Source organism: Rhinatrema bivittatum, chromosome 2 (genome assembly GCF_901001135.1).
Source record: "Rhinatrema bivittatum chromosome 2, aRhiBiv1.1, whole genome shotgun sequence".
NCBI classification, from domain to species: Eukaryota; Metazoa; Chordata; class Amphibia; order Gymnophiona; family Rhinatrematidae; genus Rhinatrema; species Rhinatrema bivittatum.
The window spans coordinates 9,776,837-9,799,421 of record NC_042616.1 but is presented as its reverse complement, the minus strand read 5'-3'; the positions used below and the strand labels follow the sequence as shown (position 1 = coordinate 9,799,421).

Below are 22,585 nucleotides of genomic sequence, written 5' to 3'. Positions count from 1 at the left end.
GCTTTTCCTCCAAGAACTTATCCAATTCTTTTTTAAACCCAGCTACACCATCTGCACTAACCACATCCTCTGGCAACAAATTCCAGAGTTTAATTGTGCGTTGAGTGAAAAAGAACTTTCTCCGATTAGTTTTAAATGTGCCCCATGCTAACTTCACGGAGTGCCCCCTAGTCTTTCTATTATCCGAAAGAGTAAATAACCGATTCACATCTACCCGTTCTAGACCTCTTCATGATTTTAAACACCTCTATCATATCCCCCCTCAGCCTTCTCTTCTCCAAGCTGAACAGTCCTAACCTCTTTAGTCTTTCCTTATAGGGGAGCTGTTCCATCCCCTTTATCATTTTGGTCGCCCTTCTCTGTACCTTCTCCATCACAACTATATCTTTTTTGAGATGCGGCGACCAGAACTGCATACAGTACTTAAGGTGCGGTCTCACCATGGAGCGATACAGAGGCATTATGACATTTTCTCACAGGACAAGCAGGATGGTAGTCCTCACTTATTGGTGACGTCAGTGGACGGAGCCCTGTCACGGAAAACGTTTCTGTCAAAGTTTCTATAAAGCTTTGACTGACACTGGCACACTGAGTATGCTCAGCCTGCAATTATCCCTATGACCACAGGTATCTCCCCTCAGTTCTCACAACTTTTCCTCACGGAAACACTTGAATTTTACTTCACAAACACTTTTTCCCTGCACGGGTCTCCCTTCGCGTACATTTAATCAACGCTCGGTGAGTACTATGCCCTGTTTTTTCGGTCAGTTCCTGTCACCTCACTAACGGTTTCCCCGGCCTACCAACTGAATTGCGGCCTTCCCTCTGCCTATTTTTTCATCCTTAGTTAGCCCCACAAAGCCTGCAAGTGTCCTCCTGCGATCCTCCACCTGGTTATTAGCACTAGTGGGATAGGGACATCCACAGTTACCGTTGCTGCCAGGGTCGCTGTCAAATCCATGCCTCCATCGATTCCCTCAGTACCTTTGTGCAGTCGATGCCCCCATCGATACTGTCGGTACCTCCATCCATGCCGTCCTGCCTCCATCGATCCCCGCATCAAATCTGTCAGAGCCATCAATGTTTACATCCATGACACTGATCTCTCCATGAATTCCATCGATGCCCACATCAATTCCATTGATGCCCACTTTGGTGCCCGGTTCCATCGATGCCCAGGTCGATGCCATCAATGGCCGTGTCGATTCCATCCATGCCGTCGACGATTCTATTGATGCTTTCATCGATTCCACCAATGCTGTCAATGCCCTCGTCGATTTTGTTGATGCCACATCGATTCCATCGATACCTACGCGTTGCTGTCGGTGCCTCCGTCAATGGGATCTGTGCTCTGCCCGGGCCATCGATGCTTCCATCGATTTTTTCACGATACCCTCGAGGCCGCCTTCAATGCCGCCATCGATACCGTCAATACTGCCATAGCACCTAAACGCAATGCCCTCGACTAAACACAATGCTCCATACTTCGGGTTCTTAACCAAAGCCCCATATCATCCTAGGTCATTACATAGTGCCAGGAGCAGTGCAGGCATGCTGACAGACCGTCACCACTCGCCATAAACACAGCGAGGGCTATCCACCTCGGCGCTGGGAAATGACCATGCTGAGCACCGTGGTAATCATCGTCACTGACACAGTGACCATCCGCCACCGACGCAATCCAGAACATCAGTGCTATCCTACTCGGTGCTGGAGAATGACCGGGCTGAGCAACATCGCTACTGCCACCTCCACTGTTCCGCACAGCGGTGGCAGTTCTCAGTGCTGGAGAATGACCAGGCCAAGCTCCGAGGGATTCTGCACTGGCGTCAGAGTACATTGAGACAGTTGCAAAGCGGGTCCGGGTTCATGAGTTATGTGCTCCTCTGCACCCGAGGCGCTGATGCGTTCCCCACCGACACCGGTGCAGGGTTCTGAGCCACCACAAAATAATGTGGAAGCGCCAGACACGCCTAGCCTGTCTCCTCTGTACCTGTGCTACCATACCAGATTACAGAGTTGAGTCAGACATTTACATCCCTCAGGCTGTCCTCGATGCCTCCTGAAATCCACGGAGCCATCGATATTCACCGACTCGTCCTTCTGCGATCCACCACGAAGGATGGTAAGTACTCTAACCCCGCTTCAGCAACAATCCCAGCAACAAAAACACTTGGGCTCTCACAATCACTGACTTTCTCCTTACTCCCTTACACACACAAGCTCTCTCTCCCTCACACACATAGCTACAAGTTTCTCACACTCACTAGCTTTCTGGCTCTCACACTCACTAGCTCTCTTTCCCTGACATACATACCTACAAAGGTTCTCACACTCACAGTCTTTCTATCTCTCATACACACACACGCTCTCCCCTCCCCCCCACATACACACACTGGCTTTCTCTCCCTCACACACATAGCTACAAAGTTTCTCACACTCACTGGCTTTCTGCTCTCATGCACACACAGGCGCTCCCACTCACTAGCTCTCTTTCCCTCACATACATATCTACAAAGGTTCTCACACTCACAGTCTTTCTATCTATCATACACACACACGCTCTCTCCCCTCCCCCCTACATACACACACTGGCTCTCTCTCCCTCACAAACATAGCTACAAAGTTTCTCACAGTCATTGGCTTTCTGTCTCTCATACACACACAGGCTCTCATACTCACTAGCTGTTATGACTGTCGCTGCCCGACGTCTCCACTCCGCCCTCCTTACCTCTCTGGCGACTCCTCCTGCGGTTGACGGACGTTTGGCTACCGCGGCGTCTGCCTGCTGTCCTCAACGGCGTCCCCGGACCAGCTTGGGCACTGCCTCCCACCATGCTGTTCAGCTGCCTTAGGGCGCGCATGCCGCGCGGCCCTGCATCAAGTACATTCAGTGGCACGTACCTCAGGGGCGTCTCCCTGTGATGACATCATGCATCCAGGATACAAAAGGCCTACACGATTGCTAGCTAGTCAAGTTGGCGGAGGTTTCCTAACGGATGGGATTCGCTCTCCGTACCTTGCAATTCTGCCTCCTTCGGACCTACTCTATTTGAGGTACCTGCTTCTCGGGGGCCTCTCTCTCTTTCTTATCTTTCAGGTCGCAGTCTGGAACCGGTACTCGCTCCTCGAGGGCCCATGTTCCTGGACTCATTACCTGGACTTCACTTCTGCCAGGAAGACACCGCTGCCTATAACATCAGTGAGTTACCATCTCTATCTTTCAGAGCTATTCCCTGGAACCAGGTACTCGCTCCTCGAGGGCCTGCCTTTACTCCAGCTCCTGTGCTCCATACTGAGAGACCGCTGCGTGAGTACATTACCAACGAGGCTCTATTCCTGAACTCTGCATATCCTGCTACTACTCACGTTATCAGTTCTCTCTATTACAGCACAGCCATTGTGGGATCGCTGTTCCAGAGCCTCAGGGACTACAAGCCCAACTGGGCTACCTTCTAGCTCACTACTGCCACCTCTGGTGGTTCACCAATCCTGTATAATAAAAGAACTAGTGTGTGTGTATCTCCTACGCTGAGCCTGACCTGTGGCCCTCACAGGACTTCCCCCACCCCCCCCATGGGCGTGGCCATCTGCCACCGGTCCAGGGATCCACCCAAAACCCTTACAAATAATAACACTAACTCTCTTTTCCTCACATACATACCTACAAAGGTACTCACAGTCTTTCTATCTCTCATATATACACACACACACACTCTCTCTCCCCTCCCCCCACATACACACACTGGCTCTCTCTCCCTCACACACATAGCTACAAAGTTTCTCATACTTACTGGCTTTCTGTCTCTCATAAACACAGGCTCTCACACTCACTAGCTCTCTTTCCCTTACATACATACCTAAAAAGGTTCTCACACTCACAGGCTTTCTAATCTCATCCACAAATATAGGCTCTCTTTCCCTCACACCCACCCACCCACACAGACTATTTCACATTCACTGACTCTCTCCCCCTCACATACACACACAGAGCTTCTCACACTCACTGGCTTTCTCTTTCCTAGACACACATAGGGTCTCCCCCCACCCCCACAGGCTCCTTCACACTCACTGACTGACTCTCTCTCACACACACACACACACACATACAAGCTCTCTCTCTCCTTCCTCCCCACATACACACACTCACTGGCTCTCTCCCTACTCCCTCACACACACATACATACATACAGGCTCTCTCAAATGCACTTATTGACTCTCTCCTCCTCTCTCTCTCACACACACACACACACACACACATACACAGAGGCTTTCACAAACACAAGCTCTCTATCCACCAACACCCCCCACCCATAGACACTCACTGGCTCTCCCTCACATATACATACACCAAGATTTTCTCTCATTCATACACACTTTTTTTTTCCTCGCACACATCTCTCTTAATATTCACTGACTCTCTCTCATCTTCATATACACACAGGCTCTCTCCCCCATTCCCATACACACAAGCTCTTCTTCCCCCCCCCCCCACTGGCTCTCATATATTCACTGGTTCTCCCTTACATATACATACACCCAGACTTATTCGCCTTCATACACACTTTCTCTCTCTCACACACACACACACACACACACACACACACACACACACACACACACACACACACACACACACACACGTCTCTTCACGTTCCCTGACCCTCTCTCCTTCACATACACAGGCTGCACACTCACTGGCTCTCTCCCCCATTCCCAAAAACCCAAGCTCTCTTTCCCCCACACAGACACAATCACTGGCTGTCTCTCACACATGCACACATTTATTTATTTTTTTTTATAGTTTTTTATATACCGCGGCACGTAATGCACATCACCTCAGTTTACAGCAAACAGTAATTCAGCCAAAGGCTTTACAATGAACATAAGTGGAATAAGTAAAGTGCTAATTTAACAGAAAAACACATACACAGACACCCAAGCTCTTGCACTCACTGGCTCTCTCTCCTTCACATACACAGGCTGCACACTCACTGGCTCTCTCCCCCATTCCCAAAAACCCAAGCTCTCTTTCCCCCCACACAGACACAATCACTGACTGTCTCTCACACATGCACACATACACAGACACCCAAGCTCTTGCACTCACTGGCTCTCTCTCCTTCACATACAAACACACAGGCTGTCTTCCCCCTCTTCCACCCTTCACTCACACAACTACACAAACTTTCTCACGCACTGGCTCTCACTCCCACACACACCTAGAGGCTCTTCCTCACATACACACATACACTCAGACTCTCACACGCTCAGACTCTCTCCCCCCACCAGGAGGCTGTCAAACTCCAGGGCTCCTCTGGCTCAGCACACCCTGCTGCTGGTGGAAAGGTCAACGCTGAAGGCCACATCCCATTTCTCTGCTCATACATTTGGCCAGCAGGGCCTGGGCTTCCTACTGTCTCTGCTGCTCCCAGGGTGCACCCTTTACAGCCAGAGGGTTGGGCTCCCTGCCGGCCCACTCTTCTTCGTCTCTATCTGGGCTGCAGCTCCTCCCGCCCAGCTCCCATGCCTTACACTATGTGAACGCAGTCATTACTGATAAGGCCAACACCTCTTCCGTTGCTTCTGTGGTCCACAAGTCAAACATCAGCTGTTTGAACTGAGTGGGTTACAAAGACCCTTGCAGTTCAAAACGCTGACTTTTAAACTGTGCTGCAGGAGAGGCACCGCACCAACCTTGCTGGTAGGGACGGTGTTTCCTTAGGGGAAGGCACTGGCGCTGGGCATGAGGTGGTTTTCAGGCTGGGTGGACTGCAGCTGGATTGGAGAACTAAAAGCTGGACATTTTCCATACATTTCCTCAAATATTCATACTGTCCAGAGAAAATGTGGACAGTTGGCAATCTTATGGCCACAACGATTCAAAGATCTTTTTCCTGGGTGGTGACACTTGATAGAGATCCAAAGCCTTAGCTGGGATTATTCTTCCCTATCTGCATTACACTGCACGTATCCACATTAAATTGCATCTGCCACTGAGATGCCCAGGCCCTAGCTCTGGCAAGCTCCTCCTGCAGTTCCTCATGTTCAGCATTTCTTTAACTAATCTGAATCATTTTGTGCCTCCTGCAACCTCACATATGACACCTTTTTCCAGAACCTAACTGGAAAAGGGAATATAGGACCCCTCTCCATCAGAAAATGCCAGACTGGTTCCCCCCTGTGTGGGCTCCTAAAGTCTGATTCCTCTGTGGACCTCAGGGTCTGCAAGTGAAAAGATTCTCTAACAGCAGAGACACAGAATATCAAATGTCAGCACGACTCAGAATATTAAATATCACCGCCTGGATAAATCAGTGAATAATAAAGCCTGAGCTGTATCAAAGTGTTTCCCACACATCAGGAACATCTGGTTCTGTTACACAGGGCGAACTCACTGGGTACAATGAGCTTCTAACAGGGCAGGAAGAGTTTTGTGTCCTAGGCACAGTATCCCATGTATAGATACTGTTACCATCCATTGTCAGACATGTCAGGAAGCAGAAACTGAGAGCAGGGGAGCTGCTGCTGTGCAAGGCAGGAGAAGCAGGAAGAAGAGCCTGAGGGGCGGCAGGGAATGGATTGAGCGGGTGGGGGGATGGGAACAGTCCGGGCTGCATCCCCTGCCCCCTCCTGCCAGTCTCCTACCTGCTGAGCAGAAAGCCCTGCAGCCATTCTCCTGCCCCTTCTCCAGAGCAGGATTTCCAGCCCCGGCTCCCTCCCTGCACGGTCCCTGGGGTGGGGGGATGGGATCAGTCCCAGGCTGCAACCCCCTCCCCCCTCCTGCCAGTCTCCTACCTGCTGAGCAGAAAGCCCTGCAGCCATTCTCCTGCCCCTTCTCCAGAGCAGGATTTCCAGCCCCGGCTCCCTCCCTGCACCGTCCCTGGGGTGGGGGATGGGATCAGTCCAGGCTGCATCCCCTGCCCCCCTCCTACCTGCTGAGCAGAAAGCCCTGCAGCCATTCTCCTGCCCCTTCTCCAGAGCAGAATTTCCAGCCCCGGCTCCCTCCATGCACGGTCCCTGGGGTGGGGGATGGGATCAGTCCCAGGCTGCATCCCCTGCCCCCTCCTGCCAGTCTCCTACCTGCTGAGCAGAAAGCCCTGCAGCCATTCTCCTGCCCCTTCTCCAGAGCAGAATTTCCAGCCCCGGCTCCCTCCCTGCACGGTCCCTGGGGTGGGGGGTGGGATCAGTCCAGGCTGCATCCCCTGCCCCCCTCCTACCTGCTGAGCAGAAAGCCCTGCAGCCATTCTCCTGCCCTTCTCTACTTCTTTCCAGTGTTGCCGGGTGTCATCACTCACAGCCCAGTAAGCCCCGCCTCCTCTCAGCAGGAAGTGACATCCCCAAAGAAGGAAAGCGAAATGAGAGCTGCATCTGGTGAACAAAGCTCTGTGGTGAGGGATCCTGGGGATTGTGGGAAGTGTAGTCCCGAGGACTGGGAGGTTTGGGCTTGGCTGGCACAAGGCGCTCAAGAGCAGGAAGCAGTGGGAGCTGATACTCCTCCTGCTAGCCCCCTCCCCCCACTAAAATGATTGTGGCCAATCAGTGCCAGAGGGGCGGGATTTTCTCCTGTCCCCACGCGAAGGAGAATTTTGACCAATCAGTACCAGGGAGAGGGCGGGGTCTGTGTGCTGAGCGCCCGCCCCCTGCCCGGTGAGAGCGCAGATTCAGATTCCGATAACTTTATTGGCAGGACAATCCGACATCTGTTGCCATAGAAACGCAGAGAAGGATTGAAATAAAAAGGAGAAGCCCGGGAAAGAATTAGAAAATCTGCCCGCGGGGATGTGAGGGGCAGCGCCGATGCCGGGAGCTCCCTCCCTCCGTCCCCGGGAAAGAATTAGAAAATCTGCCCGCGGGGATGTGAGGGGCAGCGCCGATGCCGGGAGCTCCCTCCCTCCGTCCCCGGGAAAGAATTAGAAAATCTGCCCGCGGGGAGCGAGGGGCCGCGCCGATGCCGGGAGCTCCCTCCCTCCGTCCCCGGGAAAGAATTAGAAAATCTGCCCGCGGGGAGCGAGGGGCCGCGCCGATGCCGGGAGCTCCCTCCCTCCGTCCCCGGGAAAGAATTAGAAAATCCGCCCGCGGGGAGCGAGGGGCCGCGCCGATGCCGGGAGCTCCCTCCCTCCGTCCCCGGGAAAGAATTAGAAAATCCTGCCCCCGGGGAGCGAGGGGCCGCGCCGATGCCGGGAGCTCCCTCCCTCCGTCCCCGGGAAAGAATTAGAAAATCTGCCCCCGGGGAGCGAGGGGCCGCGCCGATGCCGGGAGCTCCCTCCCTCCGTCCCCGGGAAAGAATTAGAAAATCCGCCCGCGGGGAGCGAGGGGCCGCGCCGATGCCGGGAGCTCCCTCCCTCCGTCCCCGGGAAAGAATTAGAAAATCTGCCCCCGGGGAGCGAGGGGCCGCGCCGATGCCGGGAGCTCCCTCCCTCCGTCCCTGCAGGATGCACTGAGCGGGAAACATCTGGATGAGTTGATAGACTGATGACTCAAGATGCTATAATTACACGATGTTGGGTTCCATATTAGACCTTGTGAGACTGGAAAATTGGGCATCCAAATGGCAGATGAAATTTAATGTGGATAAGTGCAAGGTGATGCATATAGGGAAAAATAACCCATGCTGTAGTTACACAATGTTGGGTTCCACATTAGGTGCTACAACCCAAGAAAGAGATCTAGGTGTCATAGTGGGTAACACATTGAAATCGTCGGTGCAGTGTGCTGCGGCAGTCAAAAAAGCAAACAGAATGTTAGGAATTATTAGAAAGGGAATGGTGAATAAAACGGAAAATGTCATAATGCCTCTGTATCGCTCCATGGTGAGACCGCACCTTGAATACTGTGTACAATTCTGGTCGCCGCATCTCAAAAAAGATATAATTGCGATGGAGAAGGTACAGAGAAGGGAACCAAAATGATAAGGGGAATGGAACAGCTCCCCTATGAGGAAAGACTAAAGAGGATAGGACTTTTCAGCTTGGAGAAGAGACGGCTGAGGGGGGATATGATAGAGGTGTTTAAAATCATGAGAGGTCTAGAACGGGTAGATGTGAATCGGTTATTTACTCTTTCGGATAGTAGAAAGACTAGGGGGCACTCCATGAAGTTAGCATGGGGCACATTTAAAACTAATCGGAGAAAAGTTCTTTTTTACTCAACGCACAATTAAACTCTGGAATTTGTTGCCAGAGGATGTGGTTAGTGCAGTTAGTATAGCTGTGTTTAAAAAAGGATTGGATAAGTTCTTGGAGGAGAAGTCCATTACCTGCTATTAAGTTCACTTAGAGAATAGCCACTGCCATTAGCAATGGTAACATGGAATAGACTTAGTTTTTGGGTACTTGCCAAGTTCTTATGGCCTGGATTGGCCACTGTTGGAAACAGGATGCTGGGCTTGATGGACCCTTGGTCTGACCCAGTATGGCATTTTCTTATGTTCTTACTGGTGCCGTCCACTTTGGCTCTGAAGCAGGCCAGCGCGGCCACCTGAACCTTGAGGAAATTGAAAGACAACCCCTTCTTCAAACTGTCCTGCAGAAATTCCAGGACCATTGGAATTTTGACTATCCGTGGAAGGATGTCACGGTCTTCACACCAGGCCTCGAATACTCTCCATATTCGTATGTAAGCTAGAGACGTGGAGAACTTGCATACGCGAAGCAAGGTGTCAATCACTGCCTTAGCGTATCCTCTTTTCTTCAGGCGAGTCCTCTCAAGGGCCAGATCGTAAGAGAGAATCGAGTCAGGTCTTCGTGGAGGGTCGGTTCTTGCCAGATAAGGTCCCTGTGTGGAGGTAGGAACAGAGAGTTCCCCTGTGTTGTTCTATCATGCGGATGATCCTGCCCAGTAGTTGCCATGGGGGAAAGGTGTACAGCAGGTCTTCCTGTGGCCAGGTCTGGACGAGGGCGTCATTTCCCCGGGATTGCGGTTCTCATCTGCGGCTGAAGAACTTGGGAACTTGGGCGTTGGACCAGGTTGCCAGTAGATCCATGGCTGGAGTTCCCCAGCGGTTTACTATCAACTGGAAGGCTGTGCTCGACAGCATCCATTCCCCTGGGTCTAGGCTCTCTCTGCTGAGGTAGTCCGCAGAGACGTTGTCTTTTCCCATGATGTGGGATGCTGAGATCCCTTGCAGGTTTGTTTCCACCCACACCATGAGTGGGTCTATCTCCAGGGACACCTGTCGGCTTCTGGTTCCTCCCTGGCGGTTGATGTAGGCAACTGTTGTGGCATTGTCCGACATGACTCTGACAGACTCGCCCCAGAGTCTGTGATTGACTTGTAGACAGGCCAGTCTGACTGCTTGAGCTTCCAGCCGGTTTATGTTCCATCCTGCCTCTTCCGCGTCCCATTGTCCCTAGGCCGTCAGTTCCTCACAGTGGGCTCCCACCCTCGCAGGCTCACATCCGTGGTGAGCAAGATCCAGTTCGGTGGGGATAGTTTTACTCCCTTCCTCAGATGGTCTTCCTGTAGCCACCATTGGAGCTGGGTCCAAACCTCTGCTCGTAGCTGGAGGTGAATGGAGTAGTTCTGGGTTGTCGGGTTCCATCATGACAGTAGGGAACGTTGTAGTGGGCGCATGTGGGCCCTTGCCCGTGGAATGACATCCAGGGTTGATGTCATGAGACTGAGGACTTGGAGGTAGTCCCATACCTTGGGGCGAGCATAGTTCAGCAGTTTTCGCAGCTGACCCATCAGTTTCCTTCTCCTTGGAGAGGGAAGGATGACCTGCTTGGTGTTGAACCGGACTCCCAGGTACTCTAGCGATTGGGAGGGCTGCAGGCAGCTCTTGGCTTTGTTGACGACCCACCTGAGATTCTGCAGCAGATTCTTGAGTCTGGTGGTCATCTGGTGACTCTCCTCTGAAGATTTTGCCCTGATCAGCCAATCATCCATGTAAGGATGTACGAGGATTCCTTCTTTCCTCAGTGTTGCCGCCACTACCACCATGATTTTGGTGAAGGTCCAAGGGGCGGTAGCTAGTCCAAAGGGCAGCGCCCGGAACTGGTAATGATGGTCCAGTATCGCAAAGCATAGGAAGCGCTGATGGTCATGATGGACCAGGATGTGGAGATAGGCTTCGGATAGATCCAGAGAAGTCAGGAATTCTCCCAGCTGTACTGCCCTTATGACTGAGTGTAGGGTTTCCATGCGGAGGTGTGGTACCTTCAGGTATCGATTGACGGTCTTGGGGTCCAGGACAGGCCGAAATGTTCCTTCCTTCTTGGGAATGATAAAATAGATAGAACAGTGACCAGTATTTTGTTGGTGCGTGGGCACTGCGATTATCGTCTTTAGGCTGAGTAGTTTTGTCAGTGTGGTTTCCACTCACTGCCATTCTCTTGGAGAGGGAGTGGCACGGTGATTTCACAAATTTGTCTGGAGGGATGCTGTGGAAGTCCAGATAGTATCCGTCTTGAATGATGGTAAGGACCCACTTGTCCGACATTATCTCGACCCATCTTTGGTAGAAGAGGGTAAGTCTGCCCCCATGGCTTCTTCCTGTGGATGGGTCTGTTGATTCTCATTGTGGGATGCGGCTGGAGTCTGTACTTGAGCCTGCTCCCCTCTTGTTGTGTCTGTTCCGAAAGGACTGGGCCCTGCCTGTGGGGTGCTTGGTATGTCTTTTTATACGGTCTAAAGCGCTGGGCCCCTCTGCCCTTGGTTCTTTGGGGAGAGGGGTGCTGGCTTCTTTTGTTCCTGTCCTCCGGTAACTGAGGTACTGGAGATTCGCCCCATTTGTTGGCTAACTTCTCCAATTTGCTTCTGAACAAGAGGGATCCTTTAAAAGGCATTCTCGTGAGGTTCGCTTTGGAGGTCACGTTGGCTGACCAATTTCGGAGCCATAGTTCTCTTCTGGCTGCCACTATGGAGGAGACACTTCTGGCTGAGGTGCGCACCAGGTCTGAGGTTGCATCCTTAAGGAAAGATATCGCCGATTCCAATGTTTCACCGGACGTGGTTGCATCTCTGGAGAGAAGCAAGCAGGCCCGTGTTACTATGGCATAGCAGGAAGCAATCAGCAGGGTCATTGCTGCTACATCAAAGGACTGTTTGAGGATGGCTTCCTGACATCTGTCCTGGGCATCCTTGAGTGCCACTCCTCCTTCGACTGGGATGGTCGTGTGCTTTGAAATTGCGCAGACCATGGCGTCCACTTTAGGGTAACATAGGAGTTCCTTGACCGTGGGTTCCAGGAGGTATAGGGCTTCTAGGGCCCGATCTCCTTTGAAGCTGGCCTCCGGAGCATTCCATTCCAGGTCAATCAGTTGTTGTATGGCCTGCAACATTGGGAAATAGCATGAGGCTTGAAGGAGGGACGCCAGAACGGGGTTAGTCTTTGGCTCCACTGTGTTACCCGTGTCTGGAATGGCCAGCGTCCTCAGGGTTAGGGACACAAGAGCTGGTAACTCGTCTTTGGAGAAGAATTGCAGCATGGTTAGGTATGGTTCCATCCCGGGAGGGATTTCCCCTTCCTCCAGGGAGTCCGTCTCGTCCCCCGAGGTGTCTGTATCCCCTGTAGGGGGGGCTCTTGCTTAAGTGGGGCACGTCTTGAGAGGTCCGAGAGATGCTTGGAAGATCTTGTGCTTCTGGTGGAGACTGGGACTGTGTCGTAGGCGGTACCGATTGCGCCTGGACAAACGTTTGTAGCCCTTTGAATAATTCCACCCAGGAAAAGGTCCCTGGGTCCATATTGAATCCAGGCGGGTTTATGGTGGAGGCCCCCGAGATGCCTTCCTGTGTAGACCCCGAGTCGGAGATACAGAGGTCCGGGGTACTATCATTAGTGGATCCGGATCCTTACACTGGCTGTGGGGGGCCCTGTTTAGGTTCCCCCGAGCCTCTTCGCACTGCTGGCATAGGGCGGAGGCCACTTCAGGTTGCGCAGCTCTTAGGTGGCAGGCTGGGCAGAGGGCCTGTCCTTTGACCTTCTTGGTCAGTGATGCCATGATTTTTGCGAGTTGGTATGCGCGCCGGGAGGCTTAGTTGTGCTCTACGGGTGCGCCGACGATCTGCATACGATATACACAGGATGTGCGCACAGGCTGCTCTTTTGTGCGTCTGGCTGAGATATGCGCGCCGCTGTGCGCACGTTCTATTTGTGCAGGCCGCTATGCGCCCGGCACCGTTATGCGCGTTGCTGTGCGCACGGCACAGATATGCGCGCGGCTGTGCATACAAGCCGGTTGTGCGCACGGCTGAGTTGATGGGGGGAAATGGCGCCGACGACCACGCGGACAAGATGGTGACCCCCCGGAGGGTCTCCAGGTGTGTGGACCCTCGCACCCAGACGGGGCTGCTCAACCCGATTTTACAGACGCTGGAATGGACGATCTGTGCCGCAATTCGAGCCTCAGAGACCGGAGACTTAGAAGAGGTTTCTACCTTACCTGCTCGCAGTGTTTCCCGGTCTCGTGCCGGGCGGTCTCCGGCTGTGGGGGGAGAGGGAATTAACTTCACCGCCGCACTCGATTCAACACCTGCTGCCTCTAAGCCACCCTGGGGGCTAAGTCCACGCCGGGAGCCGGCTACCAGACAGAGGCCTGCCTCTGAGGGACCTCGGAAATCACCTCAGGAATTCTCGAGTGGGGGAGGGACCCTTAGGTATCACCGCAGGAGAGCGGGGCTCGTCTGCAGAGGTAAGTTTTCTTTCTTCTTCGGTTTACAATTTCTAACACTACTCTGGTGTGAGTCGTGTCCCTATCTGCTTTAGGAGACAGAGAAATACTGAAGAGCTAAGCTTCCTGCACGGGTATATGTAGGCTGACGTCAGTTTTGAAATCTGATTCAATCTCCCATCTGCTATCAGGAGTACACTATACCCATCGGTCCTGAGTCCAACTGGCTATACACTAGGAAAAGTATGTGGGTCACTCCGTCTGATAATCCTTAGTAATATTCATCCGTAAGCTTGTTCCTAATAATGTAATAAGGCTAATGCTTACCTGTTATTTGCTTTTGGTACATATTTTGTGAGTAGTGCCATTGAATCTCCTTCAAATTGAGAACTTGTGTAGTATTGTGTCTTTGGTTTGTTAGCTTTTATTATATGATTTAAAATCTTGTGTAATACCAATATTGGATTGCTATCAAGAATGATCTTGTTTATATATTGTTAAACTCATAAATAATAAAGAAATAAAGAAATTGCCATACTGGGTCAGACCAAGGGTCCACCAAGCCCAGCATCCTGTTTCCAACAGAGGCCAAACCAGGCCACAAGAACCTGGCAAGTACCCAAACACTAAGAAGATCCCATGCTACTGATGCCTGTAATAGCAGAGGCCATTCCCTATGTCAACTTGATTAATAGAACTTATCCGAACCTTTTTTAAACCCAGCTACACTAATTGCACTAACCACATCCTCTGAGAACAAATTCTAGAGCTTAACTGTGCGTTGAGTGAAAAAGAATTTTCTCCGATTCTTCTTAAATGTGTGTGAGACCCTTGGAGCGGCCTGGGACTGGGGTAGGCTGGAGCAGTGGTTCTCAACCTTTTTCCCATCATGACACACCGGACAGGCCACGCTCACATGTGTGACACACTGCTCATTACAATTCACAGCGGAAATAAAAAGTAAAGGTCCGGTAATTATTTTTATTGTTTAAAATGACACAAGGAAAAGATACGTATTCTGTCTGAACAGAAATTGCATAAATAGTAAACATCCCACACCAAAACAGCACCAATTTCCAGCACTTAAACAGTAACCACCTTACCTAAGAAAAGGTAACACTGAAAATATTACATCAGGCCTTAAGACACCAATACATCTCCTATTAGGAAAACGGACCAAGTCAGGCTGCTACAGAGCCCTACACAGAAGCTACACGCCAGCAGAAAACCTCACCTGAATCACATGTGCAGACCCTCACCTGACAAAGAATAAAGAGACCAAAACCCATAACTAGAAGCATGCAGAAAAAACTGAACTGGAAGCCGCAACAAGCCAGAGTCTCTGTATGCAGTGTAATAAAGGAAAAAAGAAACATCACCCATCCTTATAAAACAAATCAAGAAATATAAAATCATCAGCAGTAAAACCATACTAACAAAAAGAACAGACTATTTCAAAACAGCTGATGAGTGGAATATCCAATAATTAAAAACTCATATAAAAAATTTCTAGATACCAATAAAATATTTCAAAATAGCAGACACAAAGACCCTGCAATGAAAAATAAGGATACAAAAATGTTTTTGCTCTGCATACCTGGAAACGTTTGATATCCAGGTGTCCTGAGATTGTTCTGAATTAGCAGGAGGTGGGGTGGTTTGCTTGGAACTTTCTCCTCTCAGTCACATACCAGCGCTCTCTCTCACACTGGCTCTCAATTACACACCTATACACACATGCTCTCAGTCACTCACATATACACATGCTTTTTCTCTTTCACTTATGTAGGCTCTTAATTACACATTTACACACATGCTGTCTATCTTTTCACGCTTACACACACAGGCTTTCAATCACACACATAGATGCTGTCTTTTTCTCTCACACACAGACTCTCATTCACATGCTTACAAACATGCTCTCTCTCTCTCATTGACACACAAATGGTTTCTCTCCTGTGTGGATTTTCTGATGGAGTATGAGGCTTGTCTTCCACATGAAGGTTTTACTACACTCAGTACATTTAAATGGTCTCTCCCCAGTGTGGATTCTCTGGTGGGTTATGAGGTTTGCCTTCCAAATTAAGGTTTTACTACACTCACTGCATGAAAAAAGGCCTTCTTGTGTGTGGGTTTTCCAATGGTTTATGAAGTTTGTCTTCCACATGAAGGTTTTACTACACTCAGGGCATTGAAATACTCTCTCCCCAGTGTGGATTTTCTGGTGGCTTCTGAGCGTTGACATCCGATTTAAACTTTTACTACCCCCAGTGCATTTAAATGGCCTCTCTCCTGTGTGGATTTTCTGGTGTTTTATAAGGTTTGACTTCCAATTGAAGGTTTTAGTACAGTCAGTGCATTTAAATGGTCTCTCTGCTGTGTGTGGATTTTCTGGTGGATTATGAGCGTTGACATCCGATTAAAGCTTCTACTACACTCAGTGCATTTAAACGGCCTCTCTCCTGTGTGGATTTTCTGGTATTTTATGAGATCTGACTGCCACATGAAGGTTTTACTACACTCAGTACATTTAAATGTCTCTCCACAGTGTGGATTCTCTGGTGTCTTGAGACGTAACTGCCACATGAAGGTTTTCCTACACTCAGTGCATTTAAATGGCCTCTCTCCTGTGTGGATTCTCTGGTGTTTTATAAGGTTTGACTTCCATATGAAGGTTTTACTACACTCAGTACATTTTAATGGTCTCTCCCCAGTGTGGATTTTCTGATGTTTTATGAGATCTGACTTTCATATGAAGGCTTTACTACACTCAGTGCATTGAAATACTCTCTCCAGTGTGGACGTTCTGGTGGGTTATGAACGCTGACATCTGATTAAAACTTTTACTACACCCAGTACATTTATTTTTTTATTTTTTATTTTTTTTTATTTAAAGTTTAAAAGGTTGCCGAAGCAGTACAATAACAGAAAACAAAAAATGGTATATACCATCACTAACTGCCGTCTCCTTTGTTTTAACATGGTGATTAAACTGAAACACGTTTACAGAGTATCGTACACAGCTAAAGAACCAAACCTAAGCAAACATTGACCCCTATTCCCCCCATTACCCCCACCCTCCCTCCCCCCTACCTCTCTCAAATGCAAAATACTGAACTGTACTATAGGACCTTTTACCCCTCGGGGAAAAAGAATAAAAAGAAAGAAAGAACAGAAAAAGGCAAAGAGCATGGGACCACCTGCCACCCACCCTATAAGATACATAAGTCTCTGCTTCCCGCATCTCCGACAAGGCCGCTCAATCTATGCGCAAAGCTCAGCCTGATAATGACATCTTTTAGCTTTCTATAGAATCCTGCCGAGAACCCATCAACTCCCGGAGATTTCCCCACTTTCAGATCCTGGATCGCCTTCCCCACCTCAAATTTAGTGATGTCCTTATTGACCATATCCCTGCGCGCCTCATCCAACATGGGAAGATTTATATCCGAGAGGTACGCCTGGATATCTAGCTGTGTAATATCTTGTCTCTTAGAATACAACTGCCTGTAGAATTCAGTAAATCGCTTTCTGATGTCCATATTTGCAGTCAACTGCCTACCTGATTCATCAGCAATCTTAAGAATCTGGTTCATCATCCAGGAGGCTTTCATTAAGTTTCCAAAACTTATCTCCACCCACATCCCCTAGCCCTCGCAAAGTACGCCCGATCGCTGCATGATCTGACCTCGTGCGGGTCTCAATGCTGGCTTCATTGACATGATTGACCAAACCTCTGTCAATAAGAAACATATCAATTCTTGAATAAGACTGATGTGTAGCAGAGAAAACAGTATAATCCCTCTCAGTGGTGTGACTATGTCGCCATATATCTACCAAGTCCCATTCCTTCATTAATGCCTTCAGGCAACGTCTATGTGCTTTTGAGTATGCCGAGCTTCCCGTGCTGGTGTCTAAATAAGGGTAACAAGGCAGATTAAAATCACCTCCAATCAAAACTAAACCATCAGCCCATTGCCTCAAAACGGCCGCTACCTGGGTGAAGAAAGAGCCTTGGCCCGTATCTGCTGCATTATATATTGACCAATGTATACAGCCGGTGGCCTATCTTGAATTTCAGGAGCAGGTACCGGCCCTCCTGATCCCTTATCACAGTTTGCACATCAACTGTCAAATGTTTGGAAAAAAGGACACCAACCCCTTTATATTTTCCTCTCACTGTAGCGGCGGCATAATACTGCACTGGAAAGTCGTGAGATAGCATAAGTTTCTCGTGGCGCTTTCTGAGCTGGGCCTCCTGGCATAATAAAATATCTGTTTTAGCTCGGATTGCATCTTGCAACAGGCGTTTACGCTTCTGATAGGTTTGCAACCCCTTACCATTCCATGAGAGAAGTCTAATATGACTAGCCATTAACATCCTTTATCAACTCTCTGTCTGATCCAGGCAGCTCGATCTATATTATCCCGTTCTCCCCTGCCACTCACAACTCAGCTCCCCTCTCCCCTATTACCAAGTAAAAGGCCCATAAACTCCCTCCCCCCCCTCATGTAAAGTGGGAATGACTGCACAGAGGCCCTTTCAGGGACCCCCGCCCGATCTCTCACCAACCATTTTAAACTGCATAACAGCAACAACTTCAACGCAGGATTTAGAAAATTGCAAGAATGTTAAAAGGAAAAGGAACAAAAAGAGTCACCATCCGCTTGACCAGAATTGTGTTACTCATCCAGGGCATAGTTCCTGATCAACAAAAAAAACAAAACAAATGGAACAAGAAAGTTGTGCCCTCCTGGGCTTCAGCCACAGAACCCTATAGCTTGGGAATCAGAATCTTCCAGTGATAACAGAAGCTGGGAGGCTGATATCAGCGTGGCGGGTTCGAAGAGGACGTTGATCCCTCCCGAATTACGCCGCAGCTGCTTGCCACCAGATTGGACCCTTTGCCACCGGTTGAAGGTGTCCCGCTCGTCTCGCCCCTCAGGTGATGATTCCCTCGCAGTTGCCATGACAGGCCATCCCGCATTTCTCTAGACTTTCTTCGCTTCCTCCACCGTCTGTACCCGCACCGCCGTGCCCTTCACAGTAAAGGCTAAACCAAAAGGGAACAGCCATTTATATTTGACCTCCCTATTGCACAGCGTGGCTACTATCTCCTGCGTTTTCTGATGGTGTGGGCAGACAAATCCTGGAAGACTTCCACAGAGAGCCTTGCCGTTGAATGTCTTTTCTCTGTCTGGCGCAGGAGAGCACTTTTTCTTTTGTCTGGTATGAGTGGAAGCACACAATAATATCCCGGGGTATATTTCCCCTGGGTTTCGCTAATGCTCGGTGAGCTCTATCAAAAATGATTTCTTTACACCCTTCTGGGGGGTTATTGTCGTATAATAGCAGTTCACAGATGTCTTTTATCACAACTGCGCAATCTGTATAGGCCAGCTCCTCCGGTAACCCCCCTAAATCTTAAATTACCCCGGCGTGACCTGTTCTCTAGGTCATCCACCCAGGATCGCAGCTCACAGTTAGAGGCCTGCAGAAGTTGAACTTCTTTCTGCAATGCTTCCTGCCGGTCCTCCATTTCCCCAATCCGCTGCTCTGCTTCTCCCACCCGGCCGCCGAGTACCTCGTGGTCCTGGCGAAGTTCTCTAATGATATCTTTAATTTCGCCCCGTAGTGAGGACATCGCTTCCTTCATGTCTCCCACCCACGTTTGAAAATCACCCCTCGATGGGGGGAAGCTGTGCTGCTTGTGCTTCAGCCTGCTGAAGCTCCGTTCCTGCAGTGTCCCACGACTCATCGCCGCCATTTTCTAGGGCTTCCTCCTCCTCCGAGGCAATGCTAGCAGGCCGCGGTTTTAGCGGGTCGTAGGAGAAACATTTTAAATCAGTCCCTTTCCTTCCCTGCGCCATCCTGGTATCCTCTGCTCTTTAAACTGCGTGGCAAGCCGGTTTTAATATGCAATCCTGCGCCAAGAAGCTATATTTTTGAGATCGGGGCTCAGGAGCTCTCCACTTAAGCAGCCAGCTCAGGGAGTGACGTCACTTCCCCCCCACCCAGTACATTTAAATGGCCTCTCTCCTGTGTGGATTTTCTTGTGTCTTATGAGATCTGACTGCCACATGAAGGCTTCGCTACACTCAGTACATTTAAATGGCCTCTCTCCTGTGTGGATTTTCTTGTGTCTTATGAGATCTGACTGCCACATGAAGGCTTCGCTACACTCAGTACATTTAAATGGTCTCTCTCCTGTATGGCTTTTCTGATGGACTATGAGGCTTTTCCTCCACATGAAGGTTTCACTACACTCAGTACATTTAAATGGTCTCTCTCCTGTGTGGATTCTCTGATGTTTTCTGACGCTTATCTTCCATGTGAAGGTTTTACTACACTCAGTGCATTTAAATGGTCTCTCTCCTGTATGGCTTTTCTGATGGACTATGAGGCTTTTCCTCCACATGAAGGTTTTACTACACTCAGTGCATTTAAATGGTCTCTCCCCAGTGTGGATTTTCTGATGTTTTATGAGTTCTGACTTCCATATGAAGGCTTTACTACACTCAGTGCATTGAAATACTCTCTCTCCAGTGTGGATGTTCTGGTGGCTTCTGAGCTTAGACATCTCCTTAAAGCTTTTACTGCATTCAGTGCATTTAAAAGGTCTCTCCCCAGTGTGGATTTTCTGGTGGTTTATGAAACAATGCTTCCACATGAAGGTTTTACTACACTCAGTGCATTTAAAAGGTCTCTCCCCAGTGTGGATTTTCTGGTGTCTTATGAAACCTGACTTCCAAATGAAGGCTTTACTACATTCAGTGCATTGAAATACTCTCTCTCCAGTGTGGATGTTCTGGTGGGTTATGAGCGCTGACATCCGATCAAAACTTTTACTACACTCAGTACATTTAAATTGCCTCTCTCCTGTGTGGATTTTCTTGTGTCTTATGAGATCTGACTGCCCCATGAAGGCTTTGCTACACTCCGTACATTTAAATGGTCTCTCCCCAGTGTGGATTTTCTGGTGTTGTATAAGGTTTGACTTCCTATTGAAGGTTTTACTACACTCAGTGCATTTAAATGGTCTCTCTCCTGTGTGGATTTTCTGATGTTTTATGAGAACTGACTTCCATATGAAGGCTTTACTACACTCAGTGCATTGAAACTCTCTCTCTCCACTGTGGATTTTCTGATGTTTTATGAGAACTGACTTCCATATGAAGGCTTTACTACACTCAGTGCATTTAAATGGTCTCTCTCCACTGTGGATTTTCTGGTGTTTTATAAGGTTTGACTTCTTCTTGAAGGTTTCACTACACTCAGAGCATGTAAATGGTCTCTCTCCTGTGTGGATTCTCTGGTGATTTATAAGGCTTGACTTACAATTGAAGGCTTTACTACACTCAGAGCATGTAAATGGTCTCTCTCCTGTGTGGATTCTCTGGTGATTTATAAGGCTTGACTTACAATTGAAGGCTTTACTACACTCAGAGCATGTAAATGGTCTCTCCCCAGTGTGGATTCTCTGGTGTTGTATAAGGTTTGACTTCTTATTGAAGGTTTTACTACACTCAGTGCGTTTAAATTGTCTCTCCGCTGTATGGATTTTCTGATGTCTTATGAAGTTTGTCTTCCCTGTGAAGGTTTTACTACACTCAATACCTTTAAATGGTGTCGCTCCACTAAAAACTGGTTTTCTTCCTGACTTTTTCCCACGGGTTACAAACACTAAGGGTTTCTTCTCTTTCCCTTTTCTCTGGTGGTGGTCAGAAGTGATGTGATCACTATTACTTTGGAAGGGTCTCTCTGCTCTTGGCTGTTTCTGGTGCTCAGGGATGTCTGTGAGCTCCCTGTCCCTTCCCTCACACTCAGTGACTGCATCTGGCGAGGCTCCTGCAGCGTCGCTCTGCTTCTCCTCTGATTCCTGATTTTGTTTTCTAATTTTTCTCTTCTTAGTCCCCTGGGAAACAGTCTCACAGCCAGTTCCTGATTCTTTTGGGATCTGTTCCAGTTTTTTAGGACGTTCTTCTCGATTCTCCTTCTTCTCCCCTTCCTGTTTGACTTCTCCATCTGCTGGATATAAAGAGAAAGCATTAATTGTGTATTAACGAGTAAGGAAAGTGTCCAGTAACCAGGGATCAGGGGTCACACATTAAGCACATGGGGATCTCTGATGTTTAGAGAATTGCAGGTGGATTGATGAAAAGATTCTGTCAAGTCATGTGGAAGTGTGATGTTGTGGGTCGGCCGCTTCCCTCTCCTCATTTAGACTTTCAGCTTAATCAGAACCGGCCACCATTGGGATAAAAGTTGCCACGAGCCTTCATTGCCGGCTCTGCTGGTTCCCAACTCAGCCCAGGCAGTGCATTGATCGTCCTTGGCTCCGGCCTACACCCCATGGCCACCTCCAGCTGATGAGGACCCTTTCTCTAAGCACTACGGGTCACCATTTCAGGATGACTGGGGCTCCTTTTCCCAGGATCTCTGAACGCCACCTCTGCAGTGAAGCTGGGGAGCAGCGGTGCTGAGATGAGAATCAAACCCAGGTCCAGCGGTTCTGCAGAACTTGCCACTAACCCAGGCCCATCTGAGTAAAGTCTTAAAAGAGGAGACCAACAGCAACGTGATGGTAAAAATCAATCCTCTAATTAATCCCCAGAATCACTTAAAATAGGAGGCTCCCATGTATAGACCGAGGCAGTAAAAGGTAAGTAGTCACTGCCTCTGGGAGCCTAATGCAGCATTTAAATGAGAGGCTGCGTAAATAAATGCAATGGGCATGAATATGAGCGTCCGTTTCTTCAGACCTGATGCCTAGATCCAGAGCAGCACCAGCTGCAGGCCGGACCAAAGCTGCTCCCTCACCCCCAAGGTCTGCTCCAATGGGCCAAGCGGTCCAGGTCGGTGCCGGGGGTCCTCTACCTGAAATGGTGCATGCAGACGGTCCATGTCTTAAAACAGCACTTAGCAGCAAAATAATGGGTGGCAGAACTTATACTGAGCAATCACAGTTAGC

General features: G+C 49.3%; 1 protein-coding gene across 5 annotated transcripts in view; it reads right to left on the bottom strand.

The window, feature by feature from the left end:
- Positions 1 to 15,681: 15,681 nt before the first annotated feature.
- Positions 15,682 to 22,585, bottom strand: part of LOC115083505 (gastrula zinc finger protein XlCGF26.1-like) — a 30,090-nt gene continuing 23,186 nt past the window's right edge. For 2 of the 5 annotated variants that reach the window (XM_029587365.1, XM_029587364.1), the window contains exon 2: positions 15,682 to 21,642. In XM_029587365.1, the coding sequence (XP_029443225.1) occupies positions 19,601 to 21,642 (2,042 nt within the window). In that variant the 3' untranslated portion in view covers positions 15,682 to 19,600. The remainder of the gene's footprint in view (positions 21,643 to 22,585) is intronic. The other 3 variants (XM_029587368.1, XM_029587367.1, XM_029587369.1) reach the window with 2 other exon arrangements.